General features: G+C 39.5%; 1 protein-coding gene across 4 annotated transcripts in view; it reads left to right on the plus strand.

Moving 5' to 3' along the window:
* ACSL4 (acyl-CoA synthetase long chain family member 4) overlaps positions 1-20,164 on the plus strand; it is a 37,159-nt gene extending 16,995 nt beyond the window's left edge. For 2 of the 4 annotated variants that reach the window (XM_054641436.2, XM_077185803.1), the window contains 15 exons: positions 2,589-2,633; positions 4,881-5,396; positions 5,700-5,877; positions 7,528-7,637; positions 7,722-7,860; positions 9,237-9,387; positions 10,504-10,627; positions 11,391-11,462; positions 13,071-13,210; positions 13,659-13,831; positions 14,038-14,112; positions 14,340-14,531; positions 15,032-15,146; positions 15,795-15,952; positions 17,718-20,164. In XM_054641436.2, the coding sequence (XP_054497411.1) occupies positions 5,046-5,396; positions 5,700-5,877; positions 7,528-7,637; positions 7,722-7,860; positions 9,237-9,387; positions 10,504-10,627; positions 11,391-11,462; positions 13,071-13,210; positions 13,659-13,831; positions 14,038-14,112; positions 14,340-14,531; positions 15,032-15,146; positions 15,795-15,952; positions 17,718-17,875 (2,136 nt within the window). In that variant the 5' untranslated portion in view covers positions 2,589-2,633; positions 4,881-5,045 and the 3' untranslated portion in view covers positions 17,876-20,164. The remainder of the gene's footprint in view (positions 1-2,588; positions 2,634-4,880; positions 5,397-5,699; positions 5,878-7,527; positions 7,638-7,721; positions 7,861-9,236; positions 9,388-10,503; positions 10,628-11,390; positions 11,463-13,070; positions 13,211-13,658; positions 13,832-14,037; positions 14,113-14,339; positions 14,532-15,031; positions 15,147-15,794; positions 15,953-17,717) is intronic. The other 2 variants (XM_054641437.2, XM_077185804.1) reach the window with 1 other exon arrangement.
* The last annotated feature ends 511 nt before the right edge of the window (positions 20,165-20,675 follow it).

Genomic DNA, 20,675 nt, shown 5'->3' on the forward strand with positions numbered 1-20,675 from the left:
AGCAGTCAGCCCTGAGCACTTACACTAAAGTCAGAATTGTGTCTCCATTTGAAGTTGGCAAGAGCTCAAGGAGCTCTGGTGCAGAGGAACCAGACTTCCTCTGGTGTTGCTTTTAAACTAAAAACAATCTGCTTTGCAGACTGCAGATTCCTTCACAAACTAGAGCACAACCCTTTTCCTCTCTAATGTCATCTTCCTTACCAGATTACTTTCCTAACACTGTATTTAAAGCGGACAGAAAATGAAGTTGTGTTTTCTTCCAAACATGCTATTTCATAGTAAATTGGATCCCTGGCAAGCTTTTTAGCACCAGAGGAAGGATTGTAAGCAGTGTTGTTGAAATACTTAGACTATTAAGCCTTTAGAGGGTTTTGGGCTTGGGCTAATGAAAGTCTTTCCTAGTGATGATAATAATTTGCTGCCTTATTAAAGTTAAACTGCATAGGATAAAATTTCTAGCTACAGGTACTTAATTTGATTTTGAATTACTCTTAAAAATTCTAGTAGTGTGTGTAACTGCTGAGTAAGTTGATTCTATTCAGTTTGGAGAGTCAAATGCAGAGAAGATTAAGGCATTTCCTCTTCTGAGAATAGTCACTTCCAGAGGCATGAACTCTCTCTCTGTTCCCCATACACACTTTTGCTCTTACTTAGTCCCATAATCTTTTGTGACTATTTAAAAGGGTTGTTTTTTTCTTCTATATTAAAAAATATAATTGCTCGTTGTTTCTTAGATTTTCGGTAAATTAGGAAGAGAGGAGTGTCTCTTCTGTTCTGGAGCATGTGCTGTGATTTCAGACTCTGTTCTATGACCCTGGCTACAGGACAGGAATAGCATGTTGTATATTATCTGTCTGAAACTTTTATTTAAGGATAGAAAAGTGAGATTATACTTAGATAACATCTCTTCCATCTCTGGCAGCCCATAAAGTACAGTGTCAGTCAGGAGTAAACTTGGATTGTAGAATTTTTGTAAACACCCAGCATATAAAAGCCGTAAGTGAAATATTATTACCTCATGAGTGAGGTTTCCAGCATGAACACTGTAACGTGTCACTGCAAAGGTTCAATGAACTCCAGACCACTTCAAAATTGATAGAGGCTGATTCACCAGAGGAAAATCCTTTGGAAATGCTGAAAACCAGCTATCTAGGCTCTCCTAGATAGTTAGATACAACATCTATTTTGGTTTGGTTTCATTTTTTCTTGTAGTCATGCCTGACGCACGCTGCCCTTTCTGGGAACGTGCGTTTCCTGCACCGAGAACTGGAAGCTGCTGTTTCCAAAACAGCTCGATAAGCATCTGAAGAGGCTGGTTCTGCTCAACAGTCAAGAGAAATAATGAGCTTTGTAAACCAACAGAAAATATTACATATTCTAAATATTCCAGTGTTAAATACCAGTTTTATCTTATTGTGAAATTTTTCGTGAATGCTTAATTTTATTTGTAAGGAATGAGGGAATTTATGAAGACCATAACTGTTATACTTTAGTAATATGTGGTTGTTTTACCTTGAAGTAAGACAATCTTACCTTGTTCTTGATGGTGCATTGACGTGAGCATTGCATCTCATCCTTTCTCCTAAAGTCTAATTAAGTAGGAGATTGCAGTCATAAGGTATATTTTGAGTAGCTAAGTTTGGCTTCTAACTGAATACAACTGGTATGGAGGTACCTTTGCATGTTGAGTATGTCAGTCTGTTATATGCAGTATATTTAAGAGATTATAAATATTTATTTAGCACGAGTTTGGAATGATCCTGGAATGGATCAAAATGACATGCAAATGCCAGTAATTAAAAACATTCTAGCACCTCTTCTTTATACTTCAAGAGAAAATCTTTGTAGGAGAATATTGCAAGGGACATTTAACTCGGTTTCAGTCTGTAAAAACTGATTAAAATCTTAGACTTATGGGGAAGACCTTTAAAATATAACTAGATTAAACATCATTTAAGGCTTTCTGCAGTAGACCTCTTGGAGCCTTATCTCTGCAGTTACACACAGCCATCTCTTATTACACTGGTCATGGGACCAAGGAGGCCTCACTGCCTCTATAAACATGCTTTTGTTCTGGAAAGTCTTCTCTTACCTCACTACCCCAAATCCACTTCATGTTCTCTTGGGCAATGTGTGCCATGGGTAGTCTTGAGTTCGTGTTTCTACTGATACTCATCTCTCAAGAGTGACAAAGAGCTTCTTGTTCTGCCTTAAGAAGAATGGACCATATGCAATATGAAAGTCTCTTCCTTGTCTTTCTGGGTTTCATTGGTAATTAAATTGCATTAAGGTTCTGTTCATAATTTTATTCAGAACATGTTTAAATACAAAAGGGAGGAAGTAGTGTCACATAAAAGTTAATCTCCTTTTTGGCAGCTTCATCTCTTGTCTGTCTGGTGTAGTTTGGAAGCTGAATCTTTTCCTGTACTGTAATTGCACTCCCTTGTATGGGTTGTGTTGCACCTCAGTCTGAATTCATAGCCTGTGCTTCTTAGGGGCAGTAGGGTGAAAGTTCTAAAGATTCCTCCTTTCTGCAAGGCAAAAAACATCCCAAATTCTAATATGTTCTTTTTTCTGTTTTACTGTAGGTTTAATTGACACTGAAAAAGCCTCAGTCATCACTGAGATCCCTTGTAAGTACACCTCTGTGTGTGTGTCTGTGTGTATGTGAGGTTTTGCATGAGCATGTTCAAAGGAAAAAGCCACAGTTGTCTTTTTGGGACTCACTAAGTTTTCCCAATTGATGTCTCTTAAGAATTACAACAGATTTTTGCCAGGATAGAAATGTGGTTCTCTTTTAAATTACTACAAATACATGCAAATTAGCTGAGTTTTCTGGTTTTAGGAGTACTTTTTAAAGTATTACAAATTAAGCTGAAATTCGAAAATGAAAGAAATGCAACCTTCCTCTCCTCCCTTTCTAAATTAGCCAGTTCTTGATTATTAGCCAGTAATATTTCACAGCAGCACATTTCTGAACAAGCTCCTCTGCCCATTTCTGAACAAGCCCAAAGAAAAGCTGTGGTTCTGTCTCATTGTGTTAAATAGTTTGCAGTACTCCAACAACTCTGCTTTTTATCCAAGTCCATGTGCCTGGTCATATATTCATTGTTGGAAGGTGAGGAGCAGCCAGAGTTCCCCTGGGGTCTGTTTTAACTTGTGGCATTCTGTGTAACCATGGGTGTGTCCTGACATTTCCCTACCATGTTGTAGAGCCATGGCTGGCTCTGAAATGCAGACTCAACTGCTGGTTTTGGAGCACTGAATTAACTGGGATGAAAGTATCATACAAGATTTGTGTTATAAACCAATAATCCCTCATTTTGGAGAACTGGAGCTTTGGAAAGTAAACTGATCTCTTTTCTGCTGAGGTTGATGGTGAGGCTCACCAGAGCAGAATAAACATGTACATTTTGAAAAGAATGTAGCATTCATTTTTTATAAAAAGAAAAGAATACTTCCATCCATACAAGTCTGAGCTTAGCTTAGTTTATTATACTATCATTCAATAGTCATTTGATTCTGTAGCTGTAATTACAAAATTAATGTGGTGGTCATGTTGTTTTAAATATCTGCAGATCTCTCAGTCTTACATTACCTTAAAGCTGTTGATATTGGCTACAACACAACTGCTTCTATTGAAATTCTCATTAAATAACCCACCAACCTGTTAACTGACTTCTGTCTGCTGTAAGTAGCAGTTGTCTTGTTTAACCTGAAATGTTAATTGTAGCCTCCCTCATCACCTGAGGGTGGCAAATATATTAATGAAGGTGTATTTTGAGGTGTGCCTACGTTCTTTTAATTCTTGATGGAGCCCTGAGAATTCCCTATTCTCATCCATTCTTTATCAGATGGTGTCCATGGCAGCCTGGGCTCTGCTGGTGGCTCTCAGAGTCCCTGGCTCCCCTGCCTGCCTGAGGTTCTGCCCTTGCTGGTGCTCCTGTGCCTTCTCTTTTCCCCCAGTGTTAGCATCATTAGAGATAACCACCCTGTCTCACATGCCAGGGCACACTGCTCCCAGGCCAGTGGGCTGGCCCTCACTGGGGTTTGCTGGGATGGTTTTGTTTTTCTCCCACTCACCACCAGTCCTTATTTAGGCCCAGTTCTCCTTAATGAGGAGAGATTTCTGACATGCAGACAAAATCTTGCCAAATTGTACTTTATTTTAAATTGAGTTAAATTGGTCAGATTTTATTCTGTTTTCCATACTTGGAGTTTGAAATGCATGTATTGAAGTACTTTTTGAATTTGGAAAAGCAAATCTGCATAATCCCTTTCCAAGAGCCTGACATTCAGAGTTGAAAAGTAGAAGATTAAAAATGCAGTTGCTGGAGCAAAGTTAATAAAGCAGTTTTGGAATATTATATATAGTTTTTAGATTACAGCATGTAGACTTTTGAGTCTATATACTATTTTTGAGTATATCAAGATACATTTTAAGCTGGATAGAAGGTTGATAGAATATTCTGAAAAGCAGTAAAGCAATCTGCTGTACCTTTCCTCTGTAGTACAAATATTTAGTGGGAAAACAAGTGTTGACCTTTCCCATAATTACACAATTGTGCCATTACTCAAGTAGCTTAAACACAATATTATGTTGTGAAGGACAGACTTCATCTCAACAGTCCTGAACTATTCAAACAGAAATAGTGGGGAAAAGTCTGTGAGAAGTAAATATTTGTGAATGCAAGAAACAAGTATGGAAAAGATTCATCCTCTTTCATCCCCAGAGCAGTTCACTGCTCTGTTGTGCAGTGGTGCTTTTGAAGTGAGCTCTTAGAAGGACTAAAACTAATTAACTGACTATAATATTACTAATTTAATTATTTTTTCTTTCTTTTTCCTGCTCTCTGCTTGGCACTGGTTTTCGCCCGTAGGTGTCCACTGTTGGCTCTCAAAGGTTACTAAAATTTTGCAGCTGCTCTGACTCAGCTCTACCTAAGCTTCACCTACTGTTGCTTCTCCCTACACCACTCTGCACTGCTGCCTTGCTCTTGTCTGCTTCAGAACTCCATAAGAGAGTTTCTCTTTTAATACCCACAATGAACTTTAGGCTAGAAATGTGTGCCATTCTCTTGCTGCCTGTGTACTTGTTAATCTGGTTGTACAGTGTGCTGGTATTTATTCCCTGGTATTTTCTTACCAATGCCAAGAAGAAAAAGGCTATGGCCAAGCGGTTAAAAGCTAAACCCATCTCGGACAAGCCAGGGAGCCCCTACCGCTCTGTCACTCACCTGGACTCTCTAGCAAACATAAACATCCCTGGAGCAGACACTCTGGACAAGCTCTTTGACCATGCTTTAGCAAAGTTTGGCAAGAAGGACTGTCTTGGAACCAGGGAAATTCTGAGTGAAGAAAATGAAATGCAACCAAATGGAAAAGTATTCAAAAAGGTAAAACTTGTAATTTTTTTCTTGATTCTGACTTGGGTTTGAGCTGCTTTGTAACTTGCCTCAACAATGCATGTCCCTTTAGAGCTTTTCCTCAGTCATCATCTAATAAACCATTCATTTATGGTAGCTGAGGAGTAACAGAATATACAGGATGCACTGTTTATTCTACTTCAAGTAAAATGAAAGCAATTTCTTAAAGAATGGCAGACTATGTACTCATTATGTTATGCACCAACTCACATCAGCTGGTGAAGCTATACCAGAAGCTTCTTGTCATGAAATTCATTGTCTTTTCCTCTCAAGTTAATTCTAGGAACGTACAGATGGTTATCCTATGAAGAAGTAAATGAGAAAATCACTCGCCTGGGGAATGGGCTGACTGCCCTGGGACTGCCCCCCAAAAGCACCGTTGTCATATTCTGTGAGACCCGAGCTGAGTGGATGATTGTAGCTCTCACCTGCTTCAAGTACAACTTCCCTCGTGAGTGCTCAGCTTGGCTACTTCTAAGGGATTTTAGAACCTGTTCTCAGCACAGATCTGGCTGTTCAGTAGTTTGACTCTGCCAGTCTTGTCATTGGAGGTGTCAGAATTTCATAAATTCTCTGCTGATGGTCTGATTCTTAGAAGTTTTCAGTCTATCCTATGCTTTGTGGATGTCCCTAAAATTAACTTGCTCATACTTATGAAACTGTATTTTATGATTTTATTGTGCTATGTTCTAGATGTTAAAATGACAAAATAGTACACTTGCATCCAGGTTGTTTTAAAGATTCTGAAGATGTCAGTAGTTGCATTTAAGATGTCAGTTGTATTTCTCCCCACAAAATGTGGGATGTTTTTACAGTATTTTCTGTCTGTATCCTAAATTATACATCCAAAAGATGAAATGGTTATCAGAAGAGAAGAATGGTGAACAAAATCATACGATAGTCTGTGGTTGGTCTGTTTTGGTGACATTTGTAAGCTGCTCAAATTCATTACAATTATGTATGGTTTTTCTTTTTTTTATTCAAGCTGTCAGAAATCTCTAATGGGACTTAAACTGGGTGAGCTGCAGTGGTTACTGAGCACTCCAGTGCCCATTTTGCACACACTGTGGAGCCACAGCCTATTTTTTTGCTTGCACTGGGCTGCCCCTTTTTCTCCCAGCAGCAGTAGTAGCTGCCTGTGTGAGGAGCTCATACAGCAGAGAGGCTGTTCAGGGGCAGCAGTGGAAGAGATGAACTCCTACTGAAGTAGGAGACTGTGGTTAATTTGGCCTGGATCCCTAGACTTTGAAATGCAGTAAGAAATAGTTCTTTCTCCTGTTCTGCCTGAACCCTGTCTCACAGCACTGTTAAATTCCTTTAATGGTCTTTGGAGGTTACAGTTTGAGATTGCAAATGATACTAAAGAATGGGGCTTTTTTTTCAGTAGAGATAATGGGGAGAGGTGAACTCCATTGTGCCTGGGAGGTACTTAGTGGCATTCCTGTAGCCAGTCTGGGTTAAAATAATCTGGCAGCATGAAAAACAGTTTGATTCCTTAGTCTGATTCTCTGCCTTGCTGCCATCACTAATTCCATGGAAGCAAGGAAAGTAGCTGACAGTGTGCAGAGAGCTGCCTGTAGCCATGCCCAGCTTTAGGCTGTGGTTGCAGAGAGCTCAGGGGCAGAACAGCTGCTCTTAGTTGCTTACTCTGGGATTGCTTTGTACATTACTGTTGGGGTTTGGTGCATCCGTTTTTTCTGATAATTTCTGCTCTAGAAAAAGGAGAATTATTTTGGGAGGATGTAGATGACCATTATAGGTTCCTTCCAACTGCCTGACAACTTCAGGGCTGACTAAAAGTTACAGCCTGTTACCTAGAGAATTGTTCAAAGGCCTCCTAAACAGTGACAGTCTTGGGGCATCAACCATCTGCCCAGGAACCCTGGGCCAGTCTTTGACCATGCACAAGTAAGGACCTGCTTCTTGCCCAGCTGTCCTCCTTGTTCCACAAGTCTCTCATGCCAAAAACTTCTGATCTGTTTCATTTCCAAATTAGAAAATTCCCAATTGAGTGCTTTCCAGTAAGCTAAGGCAAGAGCTTCTGCTTTTTTTTAGTTTTACTTTTACCCTTCTTTCATGTCCTCTCCCATCCCTGTGACAGTTGTCACTCTCTATGCCACCCTGGGGGAAGAGGCAGTGACCTATGGTCTCAATGAGTGTGGAGCATCATATCTGGTCACCAGTGTGGAACTCCTTGAGAGCAAACTTAAGGTAATTTGGTACCATCTTCACCTGCTAAAAGCAACCCTACAGTTCAGTCAGTACACTACTAAAAATTTCATTTCTCTTCTGTAGACTGCACTGCCACAAGTCTCCTGTCTGAAACATATCATTTATGTGGACAAGAAGACAGTCAATAAATCAGAATACCCTGAAAATGTGGAGATTCATAGTATGCAGACAGTAGAAGAGCTGGGAGCCAAACCAGAAAACTGTAAGTAAATCACTTCACAGAGGAGTGACTAATCAAGCAGTGTTAGCACCTGAGTTAAGAGGGATGTGTAGCAGAAAACCCCCCCTACCCAGCAAAGGGTGGCCTTTGTCACCAGCAAAGGCAGTGGCAGGTTGCCAGTTCATCCTCCAGCTCCCCTTAAATAAACAAAAAACTTGTTTTATATCTCTTGTTCATGTGTCATGTATGTCAGTATAAAACTTTGTTTTTGACTTGTAAACCATAACCAGAATAGTTTAATACTTCATCTTTGTTTTAGGATATGAAATAGAAACTGGTTTAATGTTTCATTTTCTGCTACTCTTACCTTTTCTTTATCTTACTATCACTATTTTTAATAAGAAAAGAGGAGAAAGCACTTAAAGCTTTTTTGATTTTTTTTTTTTTGCTTGAAAATGTCCATTATCTTAACCAAGCTGTAGCTAAAAAGTGCTTAAGGCTAGAGGAATAACAGTTACATTCCTTGCTCCATTGGGCAGCCAGGAGTGACTGTAAACATCTGCTTTAAGGAAGGAAACCCCAACCCTGGTGATCTGTTCCCCTTACATCAGCAGTCTGTAATTAACCACGTCTCTCTCTGGAATAAAGGAGGAGATAAAGTGGCAAAGGAGCTTTGGGAAACACACATTGATCCCAGCTGCTTATCTCTGATCAGCCTGAGCTCTGATACAGACCTGCAGTGACCCTAAGAGGTGTTTTTTCCTGGCCTCAGTCTCTGAAAAGCCTTGCAGACACTGAAAGCCATGAAAGCTGATGATTGTCATCCTAAGAATAAAGAGAACTAAAACAAAAATCAGAAGTCAAGTGTTCTAAGCTTACTGCTTTTCTACTAAACCTGCAGTTTACCTGAGGAAGGTCTATTTAAATTTTTTCTTAAATGTTAGGAGGGGGAGTTAAAAGGAATCTTACCAATACAACCTTGGCTTTGAAAGACTGATGGACAGAAAAGCTGAGTTAGAGCTTTTTGGGGTGTTGGTTTTTTGTTTTGCTTTTCACTCACCTTGATGTTTATAATCCATACTGTGTTTCTCCCCTTTGCTTCCTTTGACACTTTTATTTGGTCTTCAAAAGGCCCCTTCTGTGAGACTTTCAGTCAGCTATAAGCCACAATGACAGAAGTGTCACCCAGATTGTGTAGATGCTCAAATGCTCATCATTCCTTTCAAAATTGGCCTTCCCTCTCTTCCTCTTGAAACCAGATGACTGCTCTCTCCAGCACTGACCATGCTTGCTGTGCTGGTCCATGAAGCACCTGTTTCACACTGATTACAGACATTTCCATACTGACTAATTACAGAAATCATTTAGAAAGTAGATAAGAAAAGAATAAATAACAGTTTTTCTCTTGAATTTTCTAGCAAGCATTCTGCCAAACAGACCTGTTCCTTCAGACTTGGCTTTAGTGATGTACACCAGTGGCTCTACTGGGAGACCCAAAGGAGTGATGATGATGCATAAAAACTTAATAGCTGGGATGACAGGACAGTGTGAGAGAATACCTGGACTGGGGTAAGAAATACTTTATCTTGTGCACAGAGAGCTAAAACGACCTCCAGAAGTGTCACATTTTTAGAGTCTGCTGCTGACATTGTGTTATCAAGTTGCTTCATATTATTGTGAGGCCACTACTTTTAATTTATAAGGAATATGTCTTGTGTGTGTGAACTTTCCTTGTTTGAAAAATGTGCCCCTTCTAGCTGTTTTCTCACATGCTGCTGCTTTTTTATTATTATTACCCTTAGCTCTAAGTCTGTGATGGATTTTTGCATTTTTGAGTATCAGAGGATAGCACTAGATAAGAGATTCTTCCTCTAGTACAGCTTGGGAAATTTTTTTAGACATTTTCAGGCACCTCTAATCAGTTTAGGAAGCATGTCAGGGCCTAGCACTTCAGTGACCTGGAGACACCACTCTGGGTGCACAGGCTGCAGAATCTGCTAAAGTACAGTTCAGTGAAGGAGCAGAAAAGTAATAAATTATGCACTGACAACAGTAAAACCAAGTGCAGATTCCTTCCCATTAATGTTTTGATGAAGTTTTTCATGGAAGTGTATTTGTCTCTGCATTCACAAAAGGCCCAATAGCTGAAATAAGCCCTGATTCCAGACTGCTGTTGGAAGAGGATAAAAACCCAGAGGTGGGTGCTGAAATCTGCTGTTCAGTGACAGCTCCAAGGCTCTTGCTGAGAAATCTCTGAGCATTTCCTGAAAGCAGCCTCAGTACTTCAGTAATCAGCTCTCTTTCTAGTAATGTATCCTAGAAGAAGATGACAGACAGGGCTGTGTAAATCACTGGTCATTATTGTAAAGTGTAATTATTTCATCCTTGATTTCATAAATGAAATGAAACCTCCCACAAGGAGAGGAAATAGCAGCAAAAGACTAAGGAATCAGAGTTTCCTAGAAAACAAGGCAAATCCTGTAATTTGTACTGATTTCAGTAAGGGCAGATTTCCCCAGTTTGTTTCTGTACTGTGGCTGACATCACACCCATCTTGTGTGCAGGAGAATAGGCTCACCTGGGATCCAGGTCAATCAAAAAGTAATAACTAAGCACACAATAAAATTGTTAAATGGTATTTTCTGTCCACTTGTGACTCATGGTTAATTATTTTTTCTTTCCCAGACCCAAGGACACTTACATTGGTTATTTGCCTCTGGCCCATGTGTTAGAACTGACAGCAGAAGTTTCCTGCATCACTTATGGCTGCAGGATTGGTTACTCCTCTCCTCTCACTCTCTCAGATCAGGTGAGGGATAGCAGAGCAAGGTGGGGAGCAAATTTCACCTTGTGCAGCCTGTTCTCTCCTTGCTCAGCTTCTTCCTTCAGTCAAGAAATGCTGATGTATATGGTACACTTCAGAAATGTACATTTTTTTCAGAAAATGATGCAAATTGACATTTGTGGTGAACAGCAATGGTGGGTTGTACCATATAAATTTTATTAAAACTTCTGCTTTTATGATACTTAGGAAGTCTAAAAGCAATCCTAATAAATGCCTATAGCATTATCCACTGGATAACAGGGTAAGAACAGTTCTTAATAGATCAGCTGAACTGTTTAAAGTGATCTTAAGTTTTGGTCTCACTTTATCAGTTCTTTATCCAGTTATTGCAGATCTTCCATTTGGTCCTTTTCCTCTTTCCCTTTAGCAGTTCAGATACATAAGAGTAAATTAAGCCAGAATAGATACCTCTGTATGTTTTGCTTGTAGAGAAATTTGCATCAAGCAAAACAAGCTCCCAAAGGAAGATGGAGGAGAAAGCAAGTACTAGAGGGAGGAAGTAAGAGAAAGATAAACAAAGTGAACCTGTAAAAGATTGAGTATTTTGGTTGAAATAGATGTTGATCATTACCCTTTCCTTAACAATGGGGGCAAAATGACACAGGAACAGGGGAAGATATTTGAACAAATTACATGCTAATATATCTCCTCCTTTTGTTAGTCCTTTAGTTTTCAAGTGCTGTTTCCTTTTCAGCTTCATAAATTTACATTTTTTTCCTTATTACAGTCAAGTAAAATTAAGAAGGGAAGCAAAGGAGACTGTACTGTGCTAAAGCCTACACTGATGGCAGCTGTGCCTGTAAGTATGCAGAAGCAGATATGTCCAGCAAAAAAAAGTTCTGTCTTTTTTATGCTACAAAAGTGTATTTACTAACATGTTTTGCTCTTCACATGCAACTGTTACTAATAGGAAAGAGCAAACACAGACATTCCAGCTGTTGGTGGATTGAACTGAGTACTGGTGCTGCAGATGAGCACAAGAGTCTGCCTCTACTAAAGCCAAGATCCTTTTTGATCCAAACTTGTTCATGTTTCAGTAGTTACAAGTGGTGTTTTACTGGGCTCCTGACACACAGTAGGTCACAGTCAGAGTCTGGAACTCCTTTTTGCAGAGGGACAGACAGGGTGGTTTGGCCAGGAGGGCATCCACTGTAGAAACAGGGATATTTGCTCAGTCACGGACTCAGCCAGTCAAGGTAACCCCGAGGCTGAGTCTCTGCTGTTCTCAGGGCTGGCAGGCCAGGCTGAGCCTTCTCTCAGAGGAAAGAGCAGGAGGCTGAACTCCTCCTGCTTCTGCAGGTTCCACTGCTCTGGGCTCCTGCACTCCACAAGGCCGTGGTACCATCCAGAAATTCCACAGATGTTTGTGTCTTTCTGCTGCCAAGGCCCTCCCCACATGTGCTGCCATCACAGGTGCTGCTTTTAGGATCCTGTCACATCTGTGGCTCATAAAACTGGTAGCACTGGGTGGTGCCACATGGTGGTGGGGAGTGAGCAGGAGGATGTAATCTAGTTTAGGAATACTGAGTTTTGGTTGGATCTGCTTGTTCTGCAACAAATTAGAATAGCCAAGAGTTTTAACATCAAATAAGTCACTTGCATTCTTATGTTTTATAAAATCATAAGCACATAAAGGGGCTTGGTCATCTTCTTAATAATTAACAGAGTGACAATAATGTCTGAGAACTCCAACCTTTTGGAAAATATCCATTTAAATTTATTATATGTAGAGAAATCACATAAATACTTCAAAACATTGTGCTCCAAAACAAAGTTGAAGGAGCCAATCTTTAAACTTCTATTAAATACTTCACCAGCCTGAACAATGTTTTAGGTACTGTGTATTTGGGTGACCATAAGCTTATTAATTTAATGGAAATTAATCTCTGGTCTGTGACAGAACTGTGGTGGATTTTTGTCAGATAAGTAGAATTACTGCAATCATGTTTCTCTGAAAGTTGAAGAGCTCTCTTGGAAAAGGAAATGGTGCAATGAATTCTTAGTTCACTCCCTTGCACTTAACAATTGCTGTGGATTAAGTACAGCATCAGCACTCCCAAGCAGAACACACCATGAGGGGAATGTACCAACCTTTAGCAAAGAGATTGAGTTAAACTTGAATTTAAAATTTTCTAAATCAGTTTGTCACAGTTTAAGTACAGTTCAGGTGTAAATAGCTCCAAGCTGCAATGGTCTATAAATTGCCTCATTGATCACATGTTAAAAACATTGCACTTAAACACTGCCTAACCCCATGATGCAAAGATTTTTCACATTTGTTATGCATTTTAAAGGAAGGATCATTATGGGGGGGGGGGGGGGGGGGGGGGTCTTCTGACATGGGATTTAATTTACACATGCTGGTCTGTCCCATGTGGTAATTTTCCTTTTTTTAAACGCCTTGTAGGAAATAATGGACAGAATTTACAAAAATGTCATGAGTAAAGTTCAAGAGATGAACTATATTCAGAGAACTCTGTTCAAGATAGGGTATGACTACAAATTAGAACAGATCAAGAGAGGATATGATGCACCTCTGTGTAACATGTAAGTAGCATTCTTGGGCCAAAAGTCCCTTTTGCCTTGGGATCTGTTAGGACAATGTAAAAGAATGATCCTCTGAGCTATCAGACACTTCTCATCTGCCATGCAAATAACATCTAGTGAGTAACTGACCTAGTCCCAGTTCTTACTGGAAACAGCTGAGGTATTTCATGGTAATGACTAATCTTCCAAAGAGCTGCCTGGTTCATTTTCATTGCATTGCCTTTTTTTTTTTAATGATAAAACTGGAATGTTTGTTAAGCTACAGGAACTCTGCCTCCTCAAGTGTTACACAAGAGGTAATGGGTTTGGTTAGCCCTGCTGTCTACTAAAATCTGGGGAAAAGTTAATTTTTGGGGTGTTCCAGATAGGAAGGGAGGAAGAAGGTTTGTCTCTTCTTGTAAGAGTGGGCTAAGTGAATAATTTTTAATGCTTCTTCCCTTCTTTCAAGACTATTGTTTAAAAAAGTAAAGGCCCTGCTGGGAGGGAATGTCCGGATGATGCTGTCTGGAGGAGCACCACTCTCACCTCAGACACAGAGATTCATGAACATCTGTTTCTGCTGCCCTGTTGGGCAAGGCTATGGACTGACAGAAACCTGTGGAGCTGGAACCATTACAGAAGGTAGTTAAAACACTTGGAAATACAGAAGTTAAGAAATAGACATGTATGGGGTTTTGGTGATTCTTAATTTTTTTAAAACAAGTCAAAATGCAGCTACAATATTACAGCTGTATGTCTGCAGTAAAGTAACTTGAGATAAGATACACCTGATTCATATTTCAAATAACAAAAAAAATCTTGTTTTTCTTTCTTGTTTTCTCCCCAAGTTGCTGATTACAGCACTGGCAGAGTTGGAGCTCCTCTTATTTGTTGTGAAATAAAACTGAGAGACTGGCAAGAAGGTGAGAGTAGTAATTGTTCTGATTTCAGAGTAATTAATTCAGCCTCTGCCTAGCTGGTATCTTTGCCTATCTGCTTAGCTAGGTGTAACATATGAAGAAATTGTTCTTTGTCTTTGATAATACTCATCAGCTGGTGTGCTTTAACTTCAAACTGAAGTTTCAAAGTATTTTCTTGGCAGAAGCATATATAAGGTATAAATAATTGCTTGGGACTGTGTTGTTTATAGGAGGCTATACTAATAAAGACAAGCCTAATCCTAGAGGAGAAATTATAATTGGTGGACCCAACGTCTCCATGGGATATTTTAAAAATGAAGAGAAGACAACAGAAGAGTTTACTGTTGATGAAAATGGCCAGAGATGGTTCTGTACAGGAGATATTGGGGAATTTCATCCAGATGGGTGTCTGCAGATCATAGGTGGGTCTCAGTTTTTGATACCTTAATATATTACAAAGTATTGACTAACCATAATTATAAACATGTTATTAATACTGCTTGCTTTGCCTGGGCTGATCTACTTAAGGTTACCTATTTACAGAATCAGTGTAAAACACATTTCTGGAAGTCCTCATAGCTGGAGTAAAATTTTGGAAGTGATGCCATTTCCTGTGACATTATCATCATCTAAATTTAGCACATGGACTTTAAAGAATAAATACAAGATTAACTGTTGGATTCATTACAAAGCTTTAAAATCAGAGTCCTTTCCTACAATCTGTGTGACAAGAAGTGTGGTGCTATAACACTTTTTACAGAAATCTTTATAAATTTGGCAGCTATTAGCTGCTTTAAAACTTGTCCATTAACATCTGGCATAGCACAAAATACATAGGTGGTATATATGGAAATGAGTCTGTGGAAATGCTCAAGTTTCAATGAAACAAGGTTTTCTTTTTTTCCCTTTCCCTGACTTCTAGATCGTAAGAAGGACTTGGTAAAGCTCCAAGCAGGAGAATATGTATCTCTGGGCAAAGTAGAGGCAGCCCTGAAGAACTGCCCATTGATTGACAATATCTGTGCTTATGCCAAAAGGTAAGAGAGGTATTAATTTAGAAATTCAGCTTAGAGTAAACATGAAGTACAGGCTCTGACCCAACCCTCTCCATCAGAGTACCAGTTACAAACATGTCTGAAGAAGCACAGCTTTCCAGATTCCCTAAAAGCTGAAGAAATTACCTGTTTTTCTGTTGGCATTTCTCCTATCCAGATATGCCTCTGTTCCATCCCATCCCTTCCTTAAACAGGTATATATCATTATATATGGTTACATTTATCATGTGTTCTGGCTGTCAGAATCCCAGTGAAAAGTTAATCTGGCCACTTTGCACTTGGTCCAAAGCTTTCCAGTGAGTTTTGGAAATAGTCCCAATATATTCCCTCTCTCCCTGTGTGAGGGGGAGCTGCAGAGAAGTGGTTAAATGCCAGGTCTAGCTGGGGAGCTAAACTGAGATGTGCATGAGTGAAATGACAGCAAAGCCTCATTCTGATCAAACCTGATGTTGTAAACCAGCTTAAATATCTTCTTGATAAACCTTCAGATGTGAAGACTTAATGCACAAGAAAGGTTCTGTATAGTGGAATAATCTGGGCATTTGTGGGTCCAGCAGCAGGTAATTCACACCCTGAAATAAAGGTCTTAACTGAACCTTTTTTCCTTCCTTCTCTTGCCACTCTGTGTAGTGACCAGTCCTATGTGATCAGTTTTGTGGTCCCTAACCAGAAGAAGCTGTCAGCATTGGCTGAGCAGAAAGGCATCAGTGGAAGCTGGGTGGACATTTGTAACAATCCTACAATGGAAGCAGAAATACTGCGAGAGATTAAAGAAGTGGCAAACAAGAGTGAGTACCAAGCACATCCAGCAAAAACTGCCATGATCCTCACTAACTGCTCCTCCTCCTTCCAGCTTCTCTGTATCTGCCAAAACTTAATGGTTTATCAAGGCAAAGACCACACAAAATTGTCCCATATTATCCCAGGAATTTACATAATACTGGTTATACTATATTACTTATATTTTTTACAAATTATCTGAAGGTTTTTTCCAACTTAATTCTGGAGACAAGTTTCTTTTCTAATATGGTTAAAATAAGGTCCAAAAGAGCCATTAATTGGAAGAAAAGTTGCAAGGCATTTGCTGGCAAGGAAACTGGTTAAGCAAGAGATTTCAAAGCATTTTTCCCCATACAACTTTGTTCCCTACAGCTTTGAACAGCCATGATCCTTGTGGTTGTAGAGGCTTAAAAGCCTGCTGCTCCTTACTGTGGTACTGAAGGATCAAAAGTGGCATCAGTCCTTTACAGGACAAAAAAATGAACAAACTCAGTGGGGAAGAAAGTCTCTAAAGCATTGACACCTCCTACAAGGAAGCAGTAAATGCTGCACTTAAGCACATGCTAAGCACTTTCTCTTAAACAGAGAGGAGAATCTACCTTCTGAAAATGGGAAAACAAGAAGGAAAGACACTTTTAAGTCTTACCTTGAAAAAAATAATCCATATGTTTAAGGCTTAGGTTTAAACACTTTAATCCCTGGCAGTTTTTATCATGAATTGGGCAAATCACTATCCATATAGCTTTGTGTACTTAAACCCTTTGCTTATGCCTTCTTTCTGCCCTCTAGATAGTAATCTACCTTGAGATACAACTAATTTATGCAAAACTATTTTAAAGAGGTAGTTCTACGTTCTTAGTAGAGCATGATGCACCTTCATCACGAGCAGGCACACATCTGAGTGTTGTGCAGCAGCACATGCTGATAGCAGCTGAAGTTAGAAAGGCAGAGGAGCTGCTGGGTGCCGCCGCTGCTGCTGCCCCCCAGAGGCTCTGCTGGAATTCAGCTACAAGTCCATGGCTGTGGATCCCATTCCCAGCGTGCCTGCAGGAGCTGGCAGCAAACTCCATGTGGTACTGGGCACATGCAGCAGCTCCCTGTGCTGTTCCTGCTGCTCCTGCCCTTCCCTCCATCCCCTTCCCTTTATCCTCCCTTGCTCCCCCCTCTCAGGCTATTACCTGTGCAAGAGAGAGAAGCAGCCTTGGTTGCAGTGAGGCTCTGCATGTGCCAAGCCACTGCTTCCAGCTGAAGAGAAAGTAAGTGCTAATGTAACAAAAATACAAAGAAGTCCCTTTGTTTTGAACTCTAAACAGACTTTTAGGAATGAAAAATATAGGAAAGAAACATTCAACCAGGCAAAGTGTACAAGTACTTCATTATAATTTAAATATGAAGCATGTCCAGCTAGTCTGAGTTAACTAGTTATTCCATTCCTGTAACAAAGATACAACTAGATTTCAGTGTATGCTTTTCTGGCAGTAGTCTCAGAGCTTCAGGCTACTCAGTCATTTGTTTCAAGCTTTAGATTTTGCATTGTCATATCCAACACAAGTTCTAAACACAGAGTGTATCAGAGTATTTGCACACTAACCAGCACTCAGTGTTGGAACAGGATGAAATTTGCCTGTGGCCCTTGTGTAAGGTTATTTCATTGAGTAGGACAGCATATTATACAAGCTACAGGGTGCTGACCAGATTTTTAGGGAACATGAATTAGTATCTCATTTGGCTTTGTAATCACAGTTGTGCTTTTCTTTGTTCTTGTCCCCTCAGTGAAATTAGAAAGATTTGAAATACCCATCAAGGTGCGGCTGAGCCCTGAGCCGTGGACCCCCGAGACTGGGCTGGTGACAGATGCTTTCAAGCTGAAAAGGAAAGAACTGAAAAACCATTACCTCAACGACATTGAAAGAATGTATGGAGGCAAATAAGCAGCTCAGCTGACCTGGCAGCTGTGCAGGTGGCTCCTTCTCATGCCTCAGTTTTGGATGTCTGTGTGCACTGTAGATATCACACATTCAAAAAATACACCAAATGGACAACTGTTTCTATAGCTGCTATCAAGTAAAACAGAATATCTTAGACTCCAAATTGTTAATTGTTAGCAGATTAGACACTGATGGTCTTCATAGAGTTTTGTGTGATCATCTCCAGTTTTGAGACAGACATCATTATGTGAAGCAGTGTGACCAGGTAATTGTAGTGTTTCTCTAGCATATTCAGACTGCTTACAACTTCTCTTTCACTCTTGCTGAAGTCTGGCTTATATTTCAAAGAGGAAAAAATAATGTAATTGTGATGACTCTTCTGTCATAATAAAACACTTGTAATAAGATATTTCCCTCTAGCAAGGAGGGAAAAGGAGTATCCAGTGTCTACCCTTCTCTACTTAAAAACAAAACCAAGACAACAGCAGTAGTCAAGAACTTGCTAGAGATCACTAATACCACACTGCTTGAAATGGATGGATTCTTCTGCACATCAATATCTTGAATATTTACAGTGCCTATAAAAGAATAGACAGTACACTTACTGAAATAAAGGTGAACTGAAAAGCTTTCTATAAACAAGTTATAAGAAATTTCACTCAAGAACATTGAATTAACTATTTCAACTTCCAACTCACCAAACAGGTTTTTAATTGCCACTGCATTTTAATTCAAGCAGAGCTTTCCACTGGACACAGAGTTTAAAAGAAAAAAAGATTTGCACAGCTCTGGGGGTGCTGATGAGAAATCAGTGCCTGAATGCAGAACTTGCATCTGGACTGGCAAACAGCTGAAACTGATGGGCAGTGGTCTCTAAACAGATTTGAAACTCAGAGTTTTTAAAAGAGTTTTTTGAGATGTGGTTGATGTTTTTAAGGCAATGATTCTCTAGACCTTCACATACATGTGAGTACTGGTTACCTGGGTGTAACTTAGAGGATCAGGTTTTAATGCCTGCATTCCTTTATGGAAGGTATTTCTGTCCTCTTTTAACATTGGTGAGCATGATAAGGCAACCAGACACCAACAGGAGTTTCCCTGTCTACTCTTGTTTTACTCACAGAAAAGCAGTCTCTGGCCAGGGAATCTTTGTTTCCTGGAAACTTGTAAAAAGGGACAAATCACTCTATGGAAATTCATTATAAAAATGTTCTCTTATTAACTGGAAGTGACAGATGTGAAGAAGGAGGAAGATGTAATTTAATAATAGTTCATCATTTTGTGTGCCGAATCCTGTACTGTGTCTTCTTTTGAATTGTTACTGAGCTCCTGCCTCCCTGTCACCTCTTCACACTTGAACCATAAGTGCTGTAAAAAGTGCAGGCTCTTGATACTGTTCTACTTTGCACTTTCTTAATAGTTTTATATATGTTGCTTACATTTTGTACAGCTGTGGCCCTCAACTGCTCTGTATTGCAAATTCATTTGAAAGTATTTATAGATTTCTATTCATAACACTTGTGTTGTGTATATGATGGTTAAAAAAACTATTTGGTATTGTCACTGTACAGAAAGTAAAAGATTTTGTACATTGCTTCTCTTGAACACACGAGCTTGCAATTTCAAGACAAGTTTTTCTTTTTCTGCATGTATATGTATTTTTATTTTCCAGTTAAAATAGACTTTAGCAAGAATAAACAATGCCTCTACACTCCTCAAGTAAAGCATCCCTGCTCCTGGGGACCAACTTCAAACTTCACCATGCATAATTTTCTCTGGCTAGTGCAGAACACTGCCTGCTGACCTTCCAAGAGCCCCAAGGGGAAAGAGAGAAAGAAAATCTGGTATATAAAGGTGATGGTATCCAGTTGTGCTTGGAACTACAAGAGTCACTAAAGGAAATAGCTTTTCTAAAATATTTTTTTTTTAAGATACACACAGTTGTTTTTTGACAACAGGGAATATATCCTATAGCAGTAGCAACTTTTAAAATTACTTGGTCCTGGAGCCATGGTACCAATTTTTCCATGTTTTAAAACTGGTCTCTATTCAGTAGCCTTTAGTCAGCCTATAAGCATCACAAAAGTGAAATACATGTAAGAAAGATACTTACACTTGAGTCTGGCAGCAGGTTCTAAGACTATTTTTTTTAAGCCATGAATGTATTTATATGAAATGTATTTTATCTTCTGTGTCTTGGTTGACTGAGGATTGCTATTTTCAAAATATATGTACACACATAACACAATGTTAACATTTCAAAAGTGGAATACAACTTAAATGGTTCAACGAGTTTGTGTTTTTGAAGATCTTTGTATTGTTCCTGTTCTGTGCCTCACATTCTGTCTAGAACTGAGTCTGCCTTACAAAGCAGCAGCAGTGAGTCCATACTTCAGGTAATGAAAACCAAGCCTCCAGCAGGCCTGGTTTTTCTTGTAAGGAATGAACCAGAAGTGGATGTGCTGCAAAAGACAATTTGCTACATCATCAGCTTTTCAAGGACCTTTGGGGGGAGGATTACATCAGGCTGCCTTCAAATATGGGGATTGTTTGCAAATACCTTGCAGTTGGGCAAGAACTGTATCTTTCATTTTAATGAATTCTGAAGCCTTTTTGTGACAGAGCTTGTGGAGAAGAAACAGAATAAGCAAGAATGTTTAATTTTTGCCATTAAAAAGAAGGAACTAGGATGCAGATGAAGAGTTAGTAAATAACTTCAAAATCATTATGTGATAGTTCCAGATGCTGTTTATCTTGTGCTGGGCTGAAAGGACATACACCATGGGACTGAAATGTGAGGGAG

This window comes from Agelaius phoeniceus, chromosome 14 (assembly GCF_051311805.1).
Source record: "Agelaius phoeniceus isolate bAgePho1 chromosome 14, bAgePho1.hap1, whole genome shotgun sequence".
NCBI lineage: Eukaryota > Metazoa > Chordata > Aves > Passeriformes > Icteridae > Agelaius > Agelaius phoeniceus.